This window comes from Strigops habroptila, chromosome 1 (assembly GCF_004027225.2).
Source record: "Strigops habroptila isolate Jane chromosome 1, bStrHab1.2.pri, whole genome shotgun sequence".
NCBI classification, from domain to species: Eukaryota; Metazoa; Chordata; class Aves; order Psittaciformes; family Psittacidae; genus Strigops; species Strigops habroptila.
In genome coordinates this window covers 67,197,101-67,213,227 of record NC_044277.2, presented here as the reverse complement: position 1 = coordinate 67,213,227, position 16,127 = coordinate 67,197,101, and the positions used below count along the sequence as shown (strand labels likewise).

Genomic DNA, 16,127 nt, shown 5'->3' with positions numbered 1-16,127 from the left:
GTCATCTACCTGGACTTGTGCAAAGCGTTCGACACTGTCCTGCATGACATCTTTGTCTTTAAATTGGAGAGACATCAATTTGATGGATGGACCACTCAGTGGGTAAAGAACTGGCTCGATGGCCACACACAAAGAGTTGTGGTCAACTGCTCAATGTCCAGTTGGAAAAGAATAATGAGTGATGTCCCTCAGGGACTGGTGCTGGGACCGATCTTGTTCAACATCTTTGTCGGCGACATGGACAGTGGGATTGAGTGCACTCTCAGCAAGTTTGCTGGCGACACCAAGCTGTGTGGCTCGGTTGATATGCTGGAGGGAAGGGATGCCATCCAGAGGGACCTTGACACGCTTGTGAGGTGGGCCGATGCCAACCTTATGAAGTTTAACCAAGCCAAGTGTAAGGTCCTACACCTGGGTCGGGGCAGAGATTCAGAGCAGCCCTGCAGAAAAGGACTTGGGGGTGTTGGTTGATGAGAAACTGAACATGAGCCAGCATTGTGCGCCTGCAGCCCAGAAAGCCAACCATACCCTGGGCTGCATCAAAAGAAGCGTGACCAGCAGGTCAAAGCAGGTGATCCTGCCCCTCTACTCTGCTCTTGTGAGACCTCACTTGGAGTACTGCGTACAGTTCTGGTGTCCTCAACATAAAAAGGACATGGGGCTGCTGGAGCAAGTCCAGAGGAGGGCCATGAGGATGATAAGGAGGCTGGAGCACACACAGTGTGAAGACAGGCTGAGAGAGTTGGGGCTGTTCAGCCTGGAGAAGAGAAGGCTGTGTAACAGGGGACCTGTTACAGGACAGTATCTGAAGGGGACCTGTAAGGATGCTGGGGAGGGACTCTTCTTTAGGGACTGTAGTGGTAGGACAAGGGGTGACGGGTTCAAGCTTAAACAGGGGAAGTTTAGATTAGATATAAGGAAGAAGTTCTTTACAGTGAGGGTGGTGAGGCACTGGAATGGGTTGCCCAAGGAACTTGTGAATGTTCCATCCCTGGCAGTGTTCAAGGACAGGTTGGATGGAGTCTTGGGTGATATGGTCTAGTGCGAGGTGCCCCTGCCCATGGCAGGGGGGTTAGAACTAGATGATCTTAAGGTCCTTTCCAACCCTAACTATTCTATGATTCTATATTACTATAATGTTTATTAACTATATCATTGTAGTTCTGTTTTCAGAAATTTCTCTTGCTCTTATAATACAGCATGCACTTTTTTTCAATCCCGTTATACCAAAATCACTTCTGTTTAGAAAGTGCCCTTGAAAAAAGTCAACCATTCTTGTCCAGCAGACAATTCTTTTTTCCTAGTAAGTGCCTGGACTCACATTCACCCAAGGTCTGTTAAACTGAATAGCAGAAGAAAAGCAAGCGGGAACATCCCCCCTTAAAATCAGACTCTTCAGTCTTACCTATTTCCCCCTCTGCTGTTCATTAAATCATTTCTTTGCTCACTAGTGTGTCCTTGATTTTCTCTATATGCACTTCTCAAAATCTTCTCTCCCTCTTAATAGCTGCCCTGGTATTTGCTTTAATCATTACATAGACTGCATCTTACAAATTTCCCACACTATATACATCTGCTCTTAAGAGGAATAGCCCTTCCCAGCTGATTCATGCCAAACTCTCCCCATTCACCATTCTTCTTCCCACTCGTGAACTGTTCTTCAGTTCACTCCAAAAACATTTTCTTCAGCTCCTATTCCCTCAAAGGAATTCTGCAGCCAGCTCTCCTCACTAACAAAATAACTCAGCTCTCATGTTGCAACATTCTACAGAGAGCTTCTCTGGCATTACTTTACTTTCACAGGTAGAAGGGAAAGGAACGTTCAACCCTTTACTCTCTGCACTATGTAAGTTTTTCCTCCAAAACTGAAACTAGAAAAGTTTATACAGTTATACTTCATCACCAAAGTCCAGCTAGTCCTCAAATGAGATACCACACTGACAGTCCTCCATAGTAATCCATAAACACTACTGCTGCCTGAGAGTTTAGCTTTTACATCTGCCTGTTAACTGTCACTCCCATTTTTGTTCACCTAAGGGATTTTTTATATTAAAAATTATGCATAAGAGCACCTGGAAACTTGCTCACCCACCCTATACTATTCGCTTAACTTCAGCATTCTTACTTTGCCCATTCTGGGTGACTGGCTACCGTCTCATTGATCAAGCTGCTTGTGACTTGAATCATGTGAACACTCTCTTGATGTACCTAAATCAAACAGAGAGGAGAAGTGTTACATAACGCAAACTAGAACTCTTCCTACATTCAGAGAGTCTTTTTTTTTCTCCCCTTTTTTGGGGCAGGTGGGAAGGAGAAACACCGCCAGTTTGCACATTTAAAGAAGAATTCTTCCAACACAGACAACATGATGAAAGATTAGGTGCCATTAACCCCAAAAAAGCAGTCAATACAATAGTCATCAGTCTGTTTTGACAATTCTGGTCACACACTGTGTGACTAGCAATAGCAAAAGAAAATTTAAACCTTATCAGTGGAAAAAAAATTAACAATACAGCAGTACTGGCAAGGGAAGCATTAAAAAATACAAAGCACAGTTTCAGAAATACCTTTTTAAGCCATGGATCAAAGAAATGTAAAAGTTAATAAATGCTCAGCTCTAACATAACCAACCATGCTATGAAGTGCTTCACCAAATTAATTCTTCAATAAGAATGATGAAAGACACCTTTTATAAATACCTTAATGTTCCTTTTATGAATATAAGGAAGCTTTAGGCAGGAATGTTTGCACAACTTGTAAAGCTTTCAATTTTAAGTACTCCACATTATATAAGCCTACATTTTGGAAAAAGGAGACTGCATCAGAACCCATTGATTTTTTGTTCTGCAACTATATTCAAGTCAAACATTCAATCTCCATTCTCCATTGACTGTTTCAAGTATGAAACAGCCCCATTAAAAAAAAAAAAAAAGAAAAACAAAACACAAGGAGGGAAAAAAAAAGGTACATGAGTGACCTCTTCTGGTGAGCTAAAAAACCCACCCAAAACCCAACCACAAACCAAAAATCAATTTCAGAGAACATGTGATCATGAACCTCAGCACATTTAAACTCAGAACATGATACCATGAGGTTATTACAGGCAATTACACAAACAAATTGATAAATAAACCTTAAGCATTTCGCAAGTATGTTTCTGATCAAGGTAAATTAAAGAGAAAAAATTCTAAGTAACTTTGCTGTTGACAAGGAAAGTGTAACAGGATGCAAAACAAATCTGTTCCAGTAATATAGAAGCTAGTAACTCTTTTACAACAATAAATTTCATATTTCCAAATACCGATATACTAGTTCTGTCACATACGTAAATATCAATACAATATATTGATTTTTATATGCAAGAAATCTTGGAATGGTAACACCTTCAACTACAAAGCATTTAGTTGCTAAATCACAAAAAAGTCCCCAAGCTACAAAGTTTTGCATAAATATCGGTAACCTTCATTCAGCATTTAAAATGAACTCTATGATTATGTTACTTAGCACACTGTACCTTTGCAGTAAGGAGTAGGGCTAGCAGAAGGGTTCCTATTACTAGCAAAAATATTATGAAAATGCTGATTATTTTATCTAGCATTTTCTCCAACCACACGATCATCTGTGCAAAAAAAGAAAAAAAACACCAAATCATAGCATATAAATCAATCTTTAATGAAAGCAATACTATATGCTACGTGACAGTATTGTTACCTTTATTTACAATCACAGTGCAAAATCAGGCTCTAATCAAACAGCATTTATGCCCAAGCTTGGAGATGAACAATTAACAAGCAATGTTAGCATGATTAAGGTCATGGTGTGACATGTGATTTTGCAAACGACATTCACACATTACTACAAGACACAGCAAGCTCTCTGCAAAGCAAGCAATAATTCAACATCTACTTACTAGACCTAGAGAAGCTAGCATTCATGTCAGCTATGAACCTAGAAACTTATCTTTGTTCCTTGTCCTTCTGCAACTTGGAAACTTATGGACACTATGCACAGGACTTGAAAGCTATCAAGGTGTGCTGTAAAGTACAACTTTGACTTTCAGATCTGACTGGCTTATAGATACCTAAACAAAAAATTGGGTATTTTTACAAGTAACCAAATTTTTAAAGCTGCCTATCACCTTCTGACCTGAAATGGGGCTAGAGGTTTTTCTATACTACTGAACATCAGGCCAATTATTCAGCACCAACTATTTCTATCCACTTTTAATCTCAAAAGGATGCTCAGCATTGAAGATGCATCAGCTAAACCTACTGGTACAGGAAACAGGGATGTATGTTCTTCCGTCAGTGTATGGAAAGGCCCATTCTATATATGTCCACAAACAAATAGGTCCACTTAAGATTGGAGAAATTCTGATAGTATCATTCAAAACAACAGACCTGCACAGCCACATGAGTATGCAGAGTACTTTGGAATAGTGCAAGACGAGCTTCATCTCGTACACAAACTGGCTGTTTACACAAAAAGCTGTGAAAGCCCATGCAAGTATCCTCAAATACAATTTTCTAACTTCTATGGTTCAAATACCAAGGCTCTTTCTACTCCATCTGACGTTACTGCAGGAAAAAGCAGCGAAAGGACAGCTGTAAAATTGGTGCTTTAAGAGAACTGAGGTGAAAGCCAATGAGCAGCAGATGAAAGTATTTCCAAGTGACTACAAGTCCTATATTCAGTGATTAGGCTGGTAACTTTTTAGTTAGAGATCTTACAAAACTATAACATACTTGCAGATGGTTTACACTAGTTCTTTCTTATTTACCCTATCCCTACACGTGCAATTGGCCCTGGAACACCAAACTTCTGCAGACTGCTGTGAGAGGATTGAGCTGGCTAACACTGAAGTTTTATAGCCTATTTGGAAAAAAAAAAGGTTTTTTTTTTTTTTGTGCTCATCCTGTAGCATCTCAGCAGTTAATATATATTAAGCAATTATTTTTAAACTTCAAGTTCTTTTAGAACCAGCTCTTTGTTGATCCAAACTAACATGAAGACTATATTCAGCATTTTAGACCTGCTGTTCAAATTGAAAACTGGAAGAAAACAAAATCCTTTTAAAGAAATAAGGTGTTGAGCCAGCAAATTTCTGTAACAAAATCTGTACTGTGTTATGACCTGCAGAAAGGAATTCAGAGAACCTGAAGGAATCTGCAAAATCTTTTCTTTGATATTCAGCATTGCTGAAATATTTCAGCCATTAGAAATGCCTCATCAGTGCTAGAGGGAGCTTACGTGCCTACAGCAGTACTGCAGCTTTCTGAAAAGCTCTAAGTAGCCTCTACAGGCGGCATTTTAGAAATAAGACTGTAAACAGGATTTGCTGTGCCCTTCCAAGCCCCATGTACATCTAAGGATTATGCAAGAGAAGCAAGAAATAAAAGGCCCTGCTTTAAAGGTCAGAAATCAAAAATATCACTGAAAAACACTGGATGGCCTGGGGATGGAAATTTTATAGCATGGACTTCAAAATGAAGCTATTAAAAATTAAAGCTGCCCTTGTTATTTCTTAGTTAACAAAGTTCAAACTAATTGCTATTTACCTTCTAAGTTAGAGATAAAAGAAATCCACTAGCTAGTCTTGCATATAGCACCTTAATCAGACTCACTGAATCCAAGAAATTGGAAGTACTGTCAGAGATTTCAAACAATGCTAGCCTCAATGTCTGTGTGAATAGTGTGCAATAGATGAAATCCCAGTGCAGCTAAAGCTGTATGCCTTAGGTGTTTCACCATGGTAGCGACTACTAGAAGATCAAGCACCAAAAGATTAGGATGAGGACTCTCTCTGAACTGGAACATGATGAACAGGGGATCCTTCCTTGACACTCCTTACTGTAGACTGGTGTATGCCTACACTGCTATTGAGGTGCAGCTGCAGCACATGTGAAGCCCAAATTACCTTTAGTTAGTAAAGTAATGGCAGCTCTGATGTTGTACCAGAACAGGCAGCAGCCTCAGCCACGCAGGCACACCTTGAGTTTATTTACTTGGGCAGGTAGGCCAAGCAAGCTAGATGAAAGCCAGCTCTGGTATGCCTACAGGTACTGCAATTACATCTCTCACCACAGTCCTAAGTAGACCCAGGTTACATGACTGGTATAGACATATCACAGAAGACTGAACTGGATTGAGTGTTGTAGAAGTAAAAGCAGATGCACAATATTCATTTAGGGCTGTATTTACCATTCCTTTAATTTGTTTGCTATTAAACCCCCCTTCCTTCCTCTACACTTACCCACAATACTTCAGAAGAACTTACCTTTGCACACTCATGCTAAATACTGCATAGGTGCTATGTTACTGCAGGTAGGCTAGTCTGTTAAATCCTTGTGTGCTTGTACTTACCACTGAAGCAGGTCCAGACTTCGTTCTTACCCCAACCCTGCCAGACCTCCCTTTACATCCTCCCTGTAAACCATGGGCATGCACACAAAGACAAACACATACTGACTAAGCACCTGTCATTAGCCAGAGATCGTGATGTTTTAAACTCAGTTCCAAGCTTCTAATCTAAAGGTTAGTCAACAGCAGGAAGCTGACGTTGCCATATCATCCAAAATTACACAAAGGTAAAGGAAAGCCAGGCTCCTAAGCTACAGAAGGTCACGCTTGTAAAACCAAACTGAAATGTTACTTATTTGTGATGTCCACAAAAAAAACTATCCTTAATTGTCAGTTTTGAACGGAAAGGTATCAACTTTTATTTTTTTTTTAATTAAGCTCACTGTAAAAAAAGGTTTTTAAGTTGAGTTGCATTCTGTTAAAATGCTTCTCAATAATTTGCAAATACTCCCTGCTCTCAGCTCTTGGGTGATGACAAAATCTTATGTAATACAACTGACTATAATACAACTACAATTCATGTTTAACAATCAGAAATCCTATTATCTAGACAGGTTCTCCATGTTATGTGATATGAGACATCATCTACGAATTCATATTTTCATGTTTCACACTGCACAGCCATCAGAACACTAGTTTTTCTAGTATGTTTTATTTACTGCATTACCAACATGGTGAAGCATACCTAGACATTTTCAATTAGATCTACATCAAATTGCCAAAATATACTATTTTCTTTCTTCAAACAGCTTCACTAGCTATTAGGATTTTTTCCAAGACATTTCTTAGACTTGCTGACATTTCCCTTTAGCTCAGATAATATTTGAAGGTATCATCTTATTAATATCATCTGATGAGAATAAGGGAGGCCTGTAAACAGGACACATCTTAGGGTTCTGTTGAAATGAGTCACATGAGTAGGTAAGTTAAAAGAGATAAAGAACAGTCTATATGAGGTCTCAAGCCTACTTGCACCAGTGTCCCTCCAACAGCCACAGTAGAATTTGGCAGTTCTTTCTAAAGACTTGAGCCAAAGACAATGTTATAAAGAACAAATCATGCTAGCCCAAATGAACCTATTCTATACTTTGGGCTATATAAACCTTGTTAAACTATGTGAGTATATACTATTCTTGTTTGCCAAAAGAAGAATAAAAAAGTTTTAAGCAACTCTGATAAAAGCTCTTAGAACAGGAAGAAAAAAAAAAGGTTTCTCACTATCAGCTATAATCAGCCATCAATTCAGAGTGCTGTCTCTAGGTGGTGTATTTTTACTTTCTTGGTAGATTAACAGAAATTTATCTTGGTGTTCTCACAGCACTTCCCTTCAAAAGACAGGCAAGAAGGAAAAAGGTGCAAAGGAATCAACCTTTTAACTGCATCCAGTGTTCTGTATTGCAAATTTTCTTTCTTTGCCTCTGGCAAAGTATGATTGGGTTTTTAATTTAACCTAGTTGTTTGGTTTTTTGTTTTTTTGTTGGGTTTTTTTTGGGGGGTGTCTGTTTTTGTTTTGTTTTCAAAGAAAGAAAGAACAAAACAAAGAACCTGATACAGTTCGCATGGCTATTTTTTTGCCCCCCTCCCCCTTTCCATCTTGATTATAATATTATTACTATTTGCTCATGCAACAGAAGTCAGCACTGCATGTAACACTATAGGACTTTCAGGATCTCTTCCTATGATATAAAGTAGAACAGCAATTTTCAAAAATAGCTCCTAGGAATTAAAAGATACCTCTGGTAAGAAACTGTATCCACCAGGTTTTGCCCAGTAATGCAAATCTCAACTCAAAATCCAGACATTTTAGACTGCAAAGCAATTACAGTGAAATTATTTTTGCAATCTATCAATATTAAGGACAAAAAAAAATATCCACATGCATGAATTTTCAAACAAGAAACTGACAAACTCAGAGCCAGAAAAAAAGTAGTCAAGGCTAAACTTTCATCTGTGGATCACTGAACTCAGCTCTTCACCTGCTTCACCTTCAGCTCTTCTGTGCTAACAAACTAGTACCTAATAAATTTTTTATGAAGGGTTATGGTTGCTAATCATAAGTCACTCACATAACACAAACATTTCCAAGTCAGGAAATAAAAATGTAATTTTAAAACAATAGCATGTTCAAAAAATCCCCTCTTAATGGACAGTTGCAACTGAATGATGAAGCAAGCAACTCTACCTTCTTGTTCAGAACCACACAAAGCCCCTCCCCCCATCATATAATCCTGAGTTCGCTGATCAAATTCACTGAGTTCACTGAAGATCAAACCTTCTAAATCCATTATAGCTGCTCAGCCTGGACACTACATGCAGCATTCTTCCCCATCTGCCACCCACTGCAGATACCAGCCGTGCAGCCCTATTTTATTGTTTACAAGAACCTTTTAGAGTTGTGCCAATGCTCCCATGCTCTACTCTGTTCCTCTTCTTTTCAACAGTGTTCAGAATGACAGTATTTCAGGTGTCTTCCACAACATGCAAAGCAGATCTATGGTTTCTATTGTACTAGCTACTCAATGGCAAGGATGGGTTGTTGCTTATAAAACCATAGCAACCACGCTGACTCTCCCACTAATACTGAAGTGAGTGGTAAGTGAGGACAAAAGTTGCTGCTGTAAGCATAACTCACTTCCAGATATTGTTTTTTTTTCTCTTTCACTTAATTACTTGGTTTCCATATATTTTATCACATCCTAGTATTTTCACCTTTAAAACTCTGAGGTCTTGCAAATGTACATGTTACAGGCATCCCTCCCCAGCTCTGTGCTTGCTTGAAGCAATGATACTGCCCAAGTCCCAGAGAGGTATCACTGCATTGAGTTGTCTGGATTTCAATTACATGCAAGGCCAAACATCGACTGAATCAGTTTTAACTTCTCTTGGGATGACAGAGGAGAGATTTAGATTAGATATTAGGTAAAAATTATTCATTATGAGAGTGGTGAGACACTGGCAGAGGTTGCCCAGAGAAGCTGTGGCTGCCCCATCCCTGGAAGTGTTCCATGCCAGGCTGGATAAGGCTTGGAGCAACTCGGTCTAGTGGGAGGCGTCCCTGCCCATGGCAGGGGGTTGGAACTGGGTAAGCTCTAAGGCCCCTTCCAACCCAAACCATTCTATGATCATATGACAGTTCTCCAAAGAACAATAGTTAACCCTAGTTGACTAAGGTGAACCATGGGAACCAATGAGTACATTTCTTATAAAACAGATCACTTTAAAAAGCCACACAAAAGAAAAAAAATATTTTAGCTGTACCAACTCCTTTAATTTTATTTTTATTTTTTAATTTGCTAGCCCTCACTTCTCTTAGGACTGTCCTTAAATCCAGCAGTTCTGAGACCATTTGTATTCTCATTTTGCTCCTGCCACACTGAATACCACTGAGTATACAGGACAGTTTGACACTTCAAAAGTGAAAAATTAACAGCACCGACTGAAGCACTATGCACAGGCAATGCACTATTGTGATCACTTACATTCACTGCTTTACAGCTGCACTTCACCTTCACCACTCCCATGTAAATTCAGTCAACTGACAGTTTCTCTGAGCAGAGGACAGCTCTCCAGTCCAGGCGGGAACTGGATCTGTCATGCATACAAGCAGGGACCAGGTGGGGATCAACTATTCTTAAATAAAAGCGCCACTAAATCAAACTGCTGCTTGAAATGCTAATGCAATAATGCAATATTCTGCTGTACAAAACATTTAACTGTGCATTCATCTTAGTGGAAGACTAGATCAGGTAGAATTATGACCTTCAGTAGCTTATATCAAGAGCTGGATGAGACACTTGGGGAAGAAAACTAAGAAGCAAGGCATGTTAAGTAGTGTTCATGCTGCAAAAACACCAAAAAAAGCCAAAAAACTCCCCAAAACCACAGAATCCATTAGTTGGAATCACAATTTTTCTGTTTATTTACCTTCTTATTAAGCCAGTGCCACAGCTTGTCAGTGGCAGGGGGAGACGGAAGAAAAGGGGAAAAAGAAGACAAGAACACAGTGGAAAATTATTGAAAAATGCAGTAATAGAGAAGGGGGAAAAAAGCAATGAGAGGCAGGCAAAGTCATCGACAATGAAAATGAAACTGTTCCAGACACAAAAGGTAAACTGCAATAGGAAGAAAAGATCACAACTTCTAATGCAAGAATCTAGATTTTACTATTAACATGCACTATTTGAAACAAAGAGGGATAGAACAAATAACAATACATATTTAATGGTATTAACAGAGCCATCAGCATAATCTGGGCAATTCCAGTTTAATTATACTGAGAGCTAACATTTCAAATTTCAGAGCAGGACTTGTAAACGTACTCTGAGAAGGGCACTTTACTGAAACATGAAGACTTAACATGAGATACTTGTTTATTTCATTATTACTCCCATTCAGGCACTTTCCTGTATATTTCAAAACACTCCTATTATGTCAACTACCATTAGACAAATTTTGTCTGGCTTTTTTAGTACCACAATTATTACAACATTCACATTCAATGACAACATCAAATACGTAATCAAATCTGTTATACACACACAGCAAATTCTAGGTCAAATAAAGGTATAGATTTCACCTAACTTTACTGGTCGTGCAGAAGGCTCTTTGCACTTCTCAACAGTCAATTTCTCCTTTTGTACTACAGTTATTTTTCCTTACTAATTCTTACCCATATTGCTCAACTACACTCATTGTAGGATCTAGTTCATGTAGGGCTATACTGTTAATTCTAGCTATTAGTAATCAGTTAGCAGCAAAATCAAAACTGTGAAAAGCTTTAATATTGTTATTCATCTCTGTTAGAGGTTAAGATCAAGCAAGTGAAATTTGTTTCTCCCTGAAAACAAGATCACTGAATGCTCAATAAATCTAGTGCTTTCACCAGCTGCCAGAAATTACATTACCTCCTTATGAAAACAAAACGTAGGAACATTTCAAATTAAAAAAAACTCAATTAAGTTATATCAGAAGCAAGAAGCAGATTCACAAAGAAAAATGAACATCAGGAAACATGAGAATAAAATGTTAGAAAGCACCCACTTTTACTAGCTTTTACTACTCATAGAAAGAATCACAGTCATAGAAAGCAATGACAAAGCTTCAAAAACTTTTAAATTGACACTGCAGAATTTGTTTCTATTTTACCTCTTCACCTATGGAATAATTTATCAGTGAAAAAAGGTGAAGTTTTTTACCAATTCAATAATATACTTTTGTCTTTAACTTTACTTCTGCATGTTAAAAGCCACTATACATTAAGTTCATTTTGGAAAAAAATATAGATCTCATAGCCATATTTCTCCACTTTGAAAGTCCAATACAACAAAAGCTAGAGCTCTATTGTTAGCCTGAGATTTTAGCAGAATAGGAATGGAAGTCTTTGGTTTTTTCATATAATTTCAGCTTCCTTGAATTGGATGATAAACTCTAACTAGAAAATAACATTATATATCAAACATAATTTTTTATTAATGTTTAAGACAGTATCTGGGAGGCTCTACCTGCCTGCTACCTTACCAATACTGGTGTTTAAGTAGTTCTACAAATGTAATCAATCTACATTTAAAAATGGGCTACAGCTTAATTATAATCTTCAAGTCATCCAAAATTATTAAGGCTGCAGTCACTTTTCCAGTATTTTGTTGGAAAGTTACATAAGTAAGTTTTTACATGCCCATGGGAGTATTTCCTAAACTAATATAAGAACTGGTAGAGATTCTGCCTGTTTTCTGTGCTTGGTTTAACTATGTGCTAAATTTGATACCAGAAGAACCAAACTTTGACTTTACTAAAAGTCTAAGCAATCTATTACAGTCCTCCACATTTAAAATTCTAGTACACTATACCTAGAAAAAGCATATAGTAATTACATGATTCACTGAAGTCTACCAGAAAGCATGCATACAAAGTAGTAGCACATTCTAATTAATAAAATGTCTAGTGCTTGCAGTTGAGCAACTGCCTATGCTGCTGAACTCCTCCACAAACTCTAAGCAAAATAAAGCTACCGTCACCATATGAAAAACCTTTGTTTCTTTTTTAGGGGGAAAAAAAAAAGGCAAAACATTAGTGAAGCAAATTATTTGTTCCTGACTATTGGTAAGAACATGCATGATGCCATACCTATTAAGTTTTAAGATGAGTGATGGATGACAACAGAAACCTCCCTAGTCTTTCCCCAGGAAGTCTCTCATACCTCAACTGCTCTGCCTGTTGGCTCCATGGCGCAAACGCACCACCAGTGACTAAAGAACATTCTATTTCCATAGTCTATATTTAAAGCAGGCCTGCACATGAAGGCACAGCTTGACCCACTGTCTATAAAAAAAAAAAATTTAAAGCAATGCCCTACTTTCTTTCCTCTTGATCAGAACTTTAGTTCAAATTTTTCTGCATCTCCAAGACAACCAGAGGTTGATGAGCAGTGGGAAAGAAAAGCATTCTTTTCTTCCTGCTTTTATTTAAGAAACATAATCAGTAAAACTCAAAGATTTGCATCCATGAGCAGTACTCTCCCATTTCCCACAATGGATTATTTTCCAGACCATCTACACTAGCTTCCTAAGCTTTGAGAAAGACATGCCACTCTAAGAGGTCTTCTTCATTCTCACTACCTATTACTCAAAACTGGAGCTATTTCTTAATCAGGCATACCACTTCAGAAAGACCAAGTAGTACTACCAAATATGTGTGTGAAACAGACCTTGTCAATGTCTTCTTGTACTTAGCTAAAAGCCCCAATACCTCCTGATGCTGAGATTTGACCTCCAATTAACTCACTATACAAAGACCAAAACCAAAAGCAAACAAACAAAAAATTCATTAAGCAGATTCAGCTCTCAGGAAAAATAAATAGATAAATTATTAAAATAAAAAAATATCCAATTGCAAAGGAAGTAATTCTTCAATCTTGGTTTCTCTCACACACACACACAAAATGTAAGCTGTAACAATTTACTCCATGGATTTCTATTTTGTGTTTGTATATTTTTACTGCTTCTTCAACAGTGCCTACTGAAGCCAAAATGTTCAGTAATCCAACTTAAATACAGCTCATCCATCCTTCCTAGAAAAAACTTGGTAGGATGTTATTTTCATTCCTCTCCTTTCCCTGTCCCTGCAAAAATCACAACTGACAACATCCTATGGCATTGCTTCCCAAATTCTCAGAAGCTAAGATCCATCCATGATCCTACAATGCACAGACTAGGCATATCCAGTAGAACTTCGAAGATCTGAAAGCATTAGTGCGATAAGCATTGGAAGACCATATATAATTCCAGCCACCCATGATACAGCCAGGTGAACTATAATTAGAATAGGCACAAGCGAGCAGAATCATGCAGACTATCAAGTGTCCTTACAAGCTAGAAGAGCTTGAATTGCTTTAATACACACAGCACAGAAGGCATATGACTGTCATCTAAAAAATGGGGAGAGGGGAGATGGAGAAGTGAGTTGTGCTGACACTGTTCTTTTGCTTAGACAGGACCAACATGAATATAAACTGACCTTAAATACATATAAGCTGAAGAGTGGGAAGTTCTGTTGTGCATTACAATAAAAGCCCTACCTTCTTTAGGGAGAAAAGACTTAGCGGAATTAGGAAGGATATGGTAATCATTTAATTATGCAATACAAGGATACTAAACAACTAATGAAATACATACAATATTGTGTCTAGAAAGCCTTATTACCTACAAAATATTTTCATTAAAAGCTTTGTATAATGTAAGCCTTTATCCTCATGTTAATACTTTCCACTACCTTTGGAAACCCCCTTTTATCTTGTTCATAGCCATATTCTGAAAGATTTTTCCTTTTTCAAATTCTTCCTCAATGAATGCTGCGAGATCGTTACATATTTCCTACAGCTTTTGTTGACCTTTTGACATCCATTTACCCATTAGATTTGGGCTTAAACTCTTCCTTTTCTTGTAGGAATTCAAAGCTATAATCTGCTGATGGATCTGCCAAGATAGAGATGCTCTGACGAATGTACTTTCAGGGTTCAGCTCTTCAGTTATAGAAACTTTGAGGTAACAGCTTTTTCTAAAGCAGAGAATACTTCAACACACAGTTACAGAAAGCACATTCTTACACACTGGCATAGCTATTACAATCAAAATAATCTATCAGGTTAAGTCAAAGGTCACAATCCTGAATGGAGGAGCCTTCTTAAATTTTATGGAGCCTTCCAGCTCTGCAATTTGCAGTGCAAATGTGGGTGCGTTTCAAGTGGGGGAGATGGGAGGGGAGCACAGAAGCCATATTCTATGGTACTTCCCAAAGACCCTATGCAACATATTTCTTCTTTTACAGAGGAAAGCCTTCCTTCTATATCAATATGTCACTGTGTTCAACAACTATACTTCTACACAGGATAAACAAGCATTTGATCTAGCTCAGGCCCTACTTACAGAATAAAATGGCTTGTTTTTTAAATTAAGTTTTCACAACAGAAGTAGGAACATCTCATCCTCCAGATTAAAGGTCATCAAACTTAACTTCAGTATCTTTGTAATCAGGTAAGATGCCTGAACCACAAGAAGTTTTCCTTACTCAGATATGCAATCTCCTAAAGCTAACTCAACATTTAAAAAGTGACTTCTGTCAAGCTTTGCATGTAGTCATTTAACAAAGTTTAAATGTGTACTTTAAGAGTGAATAGTGACAGAAGAGACAGGGTTTAAAACACACCATAAAACAGATACAGTTTTACATGAGAGACATGTCCATTAGTGACAGACATTGATTTTTAGAATTAAAATATCTCAGCATAGAGTGAACAGAGAATAAAAAAAATAAAAAATCAGGTTGCTTAAGGAAATAAGTAGAAATACCTTACTGTCAAGCTTTAACATGACTCTTCCAAGCCCTCTGATGGGCCGTGGAGCAAGAGCTTCCTGACGTTCTTTAACAAAATTTTCAACAAGTTGCCACCAACTTTTGCAATGGTTTGCCAGGAAGTTCAAAACTCCAAAATGAACCACGAGCTTTTTAAGTGCCCAAACTGTAACCACAAGAAGGAAATTAAGTATTAGAGATTTCAGAGGAGCACATCACAAGACCTATAAAAAAAAGAAAAAAGGATTCTTAAGTTTTAGTTCCCATTAGGAACCACTTTTAAAATTTTCAAGTGGTTTTAGTACTACTCTCTTCACTCATTTTACAGCCATGCTTATTCATACAGAATTTAGATGGCAGCAGAAGAAAGGTGCCTGCACACTACCTATTACACAGCTAACAGATTTGAGCAAGGCCTGGGATAAGCAGGTACCATGCCATGATTCCAGTACAGTGGATTTATTGCATCTTCACACACATAACACTCCAGATGACCACACATAAAATACCGCATTCAGAACTTAATGGTTTATTATACATATAAGAAAATTTTCAGCCTCAATTCTTACATTCTAGGCCTTCTATACTGTTAAAGCTGTACCTTTCCTTTAAGAATTGACAGCAGATCATGTGTCATTCCACAGTAGCGTTCATTTAAACCTTCAAATGAAATACAACTACTGATTAATTTTGCTTTTAAACATCAAAAATACTATTCTGAGATCAGCTTTTTATCTTGGCTTGAAAATGATCACACAAAGCTTCAGAAAAATCCATGCTGATCCTCAGACAACACAAGAAATATTTACAACTTCTCTCCCAAAAGAAGAACTTTCTTACCAGAAAGAGCTTTTCTACAACACTCCTAATATATATCCACCGTAAAATAAAGAGCTTCTCAACAACACTAGAAATGTCTA

At 37.8% G+C, this 16,127-nt stretch overlaps 1 protein-coding gene across 1 annotated transcript in view; it reads right to left on the bottom strand.

Moving 5' to 3' along the window:
* The window catches only part of TMEM245 (transmembrane protein 245), an 82,086-nt gene that overhangs the window by 44,526 nt on the left and 21,433 nt on the right, over positions 1–16,127 (bottom strand). Inside the window, 5 exon segments of the mRNA XM_030487336.1 lie at positions 2,126–2,208; positions 3,515–3,619; positions 10,285–10,308; positions 15,204–15,373; positions 16,048–16,056. Coding sequence (XP_030343196.1) covers positions 2,126–2,208; positions 3,515–3,619; positions 10,285–10,308; positions 15,204–15,373; positions 16,048–16,056 — 391 coding nt within the window.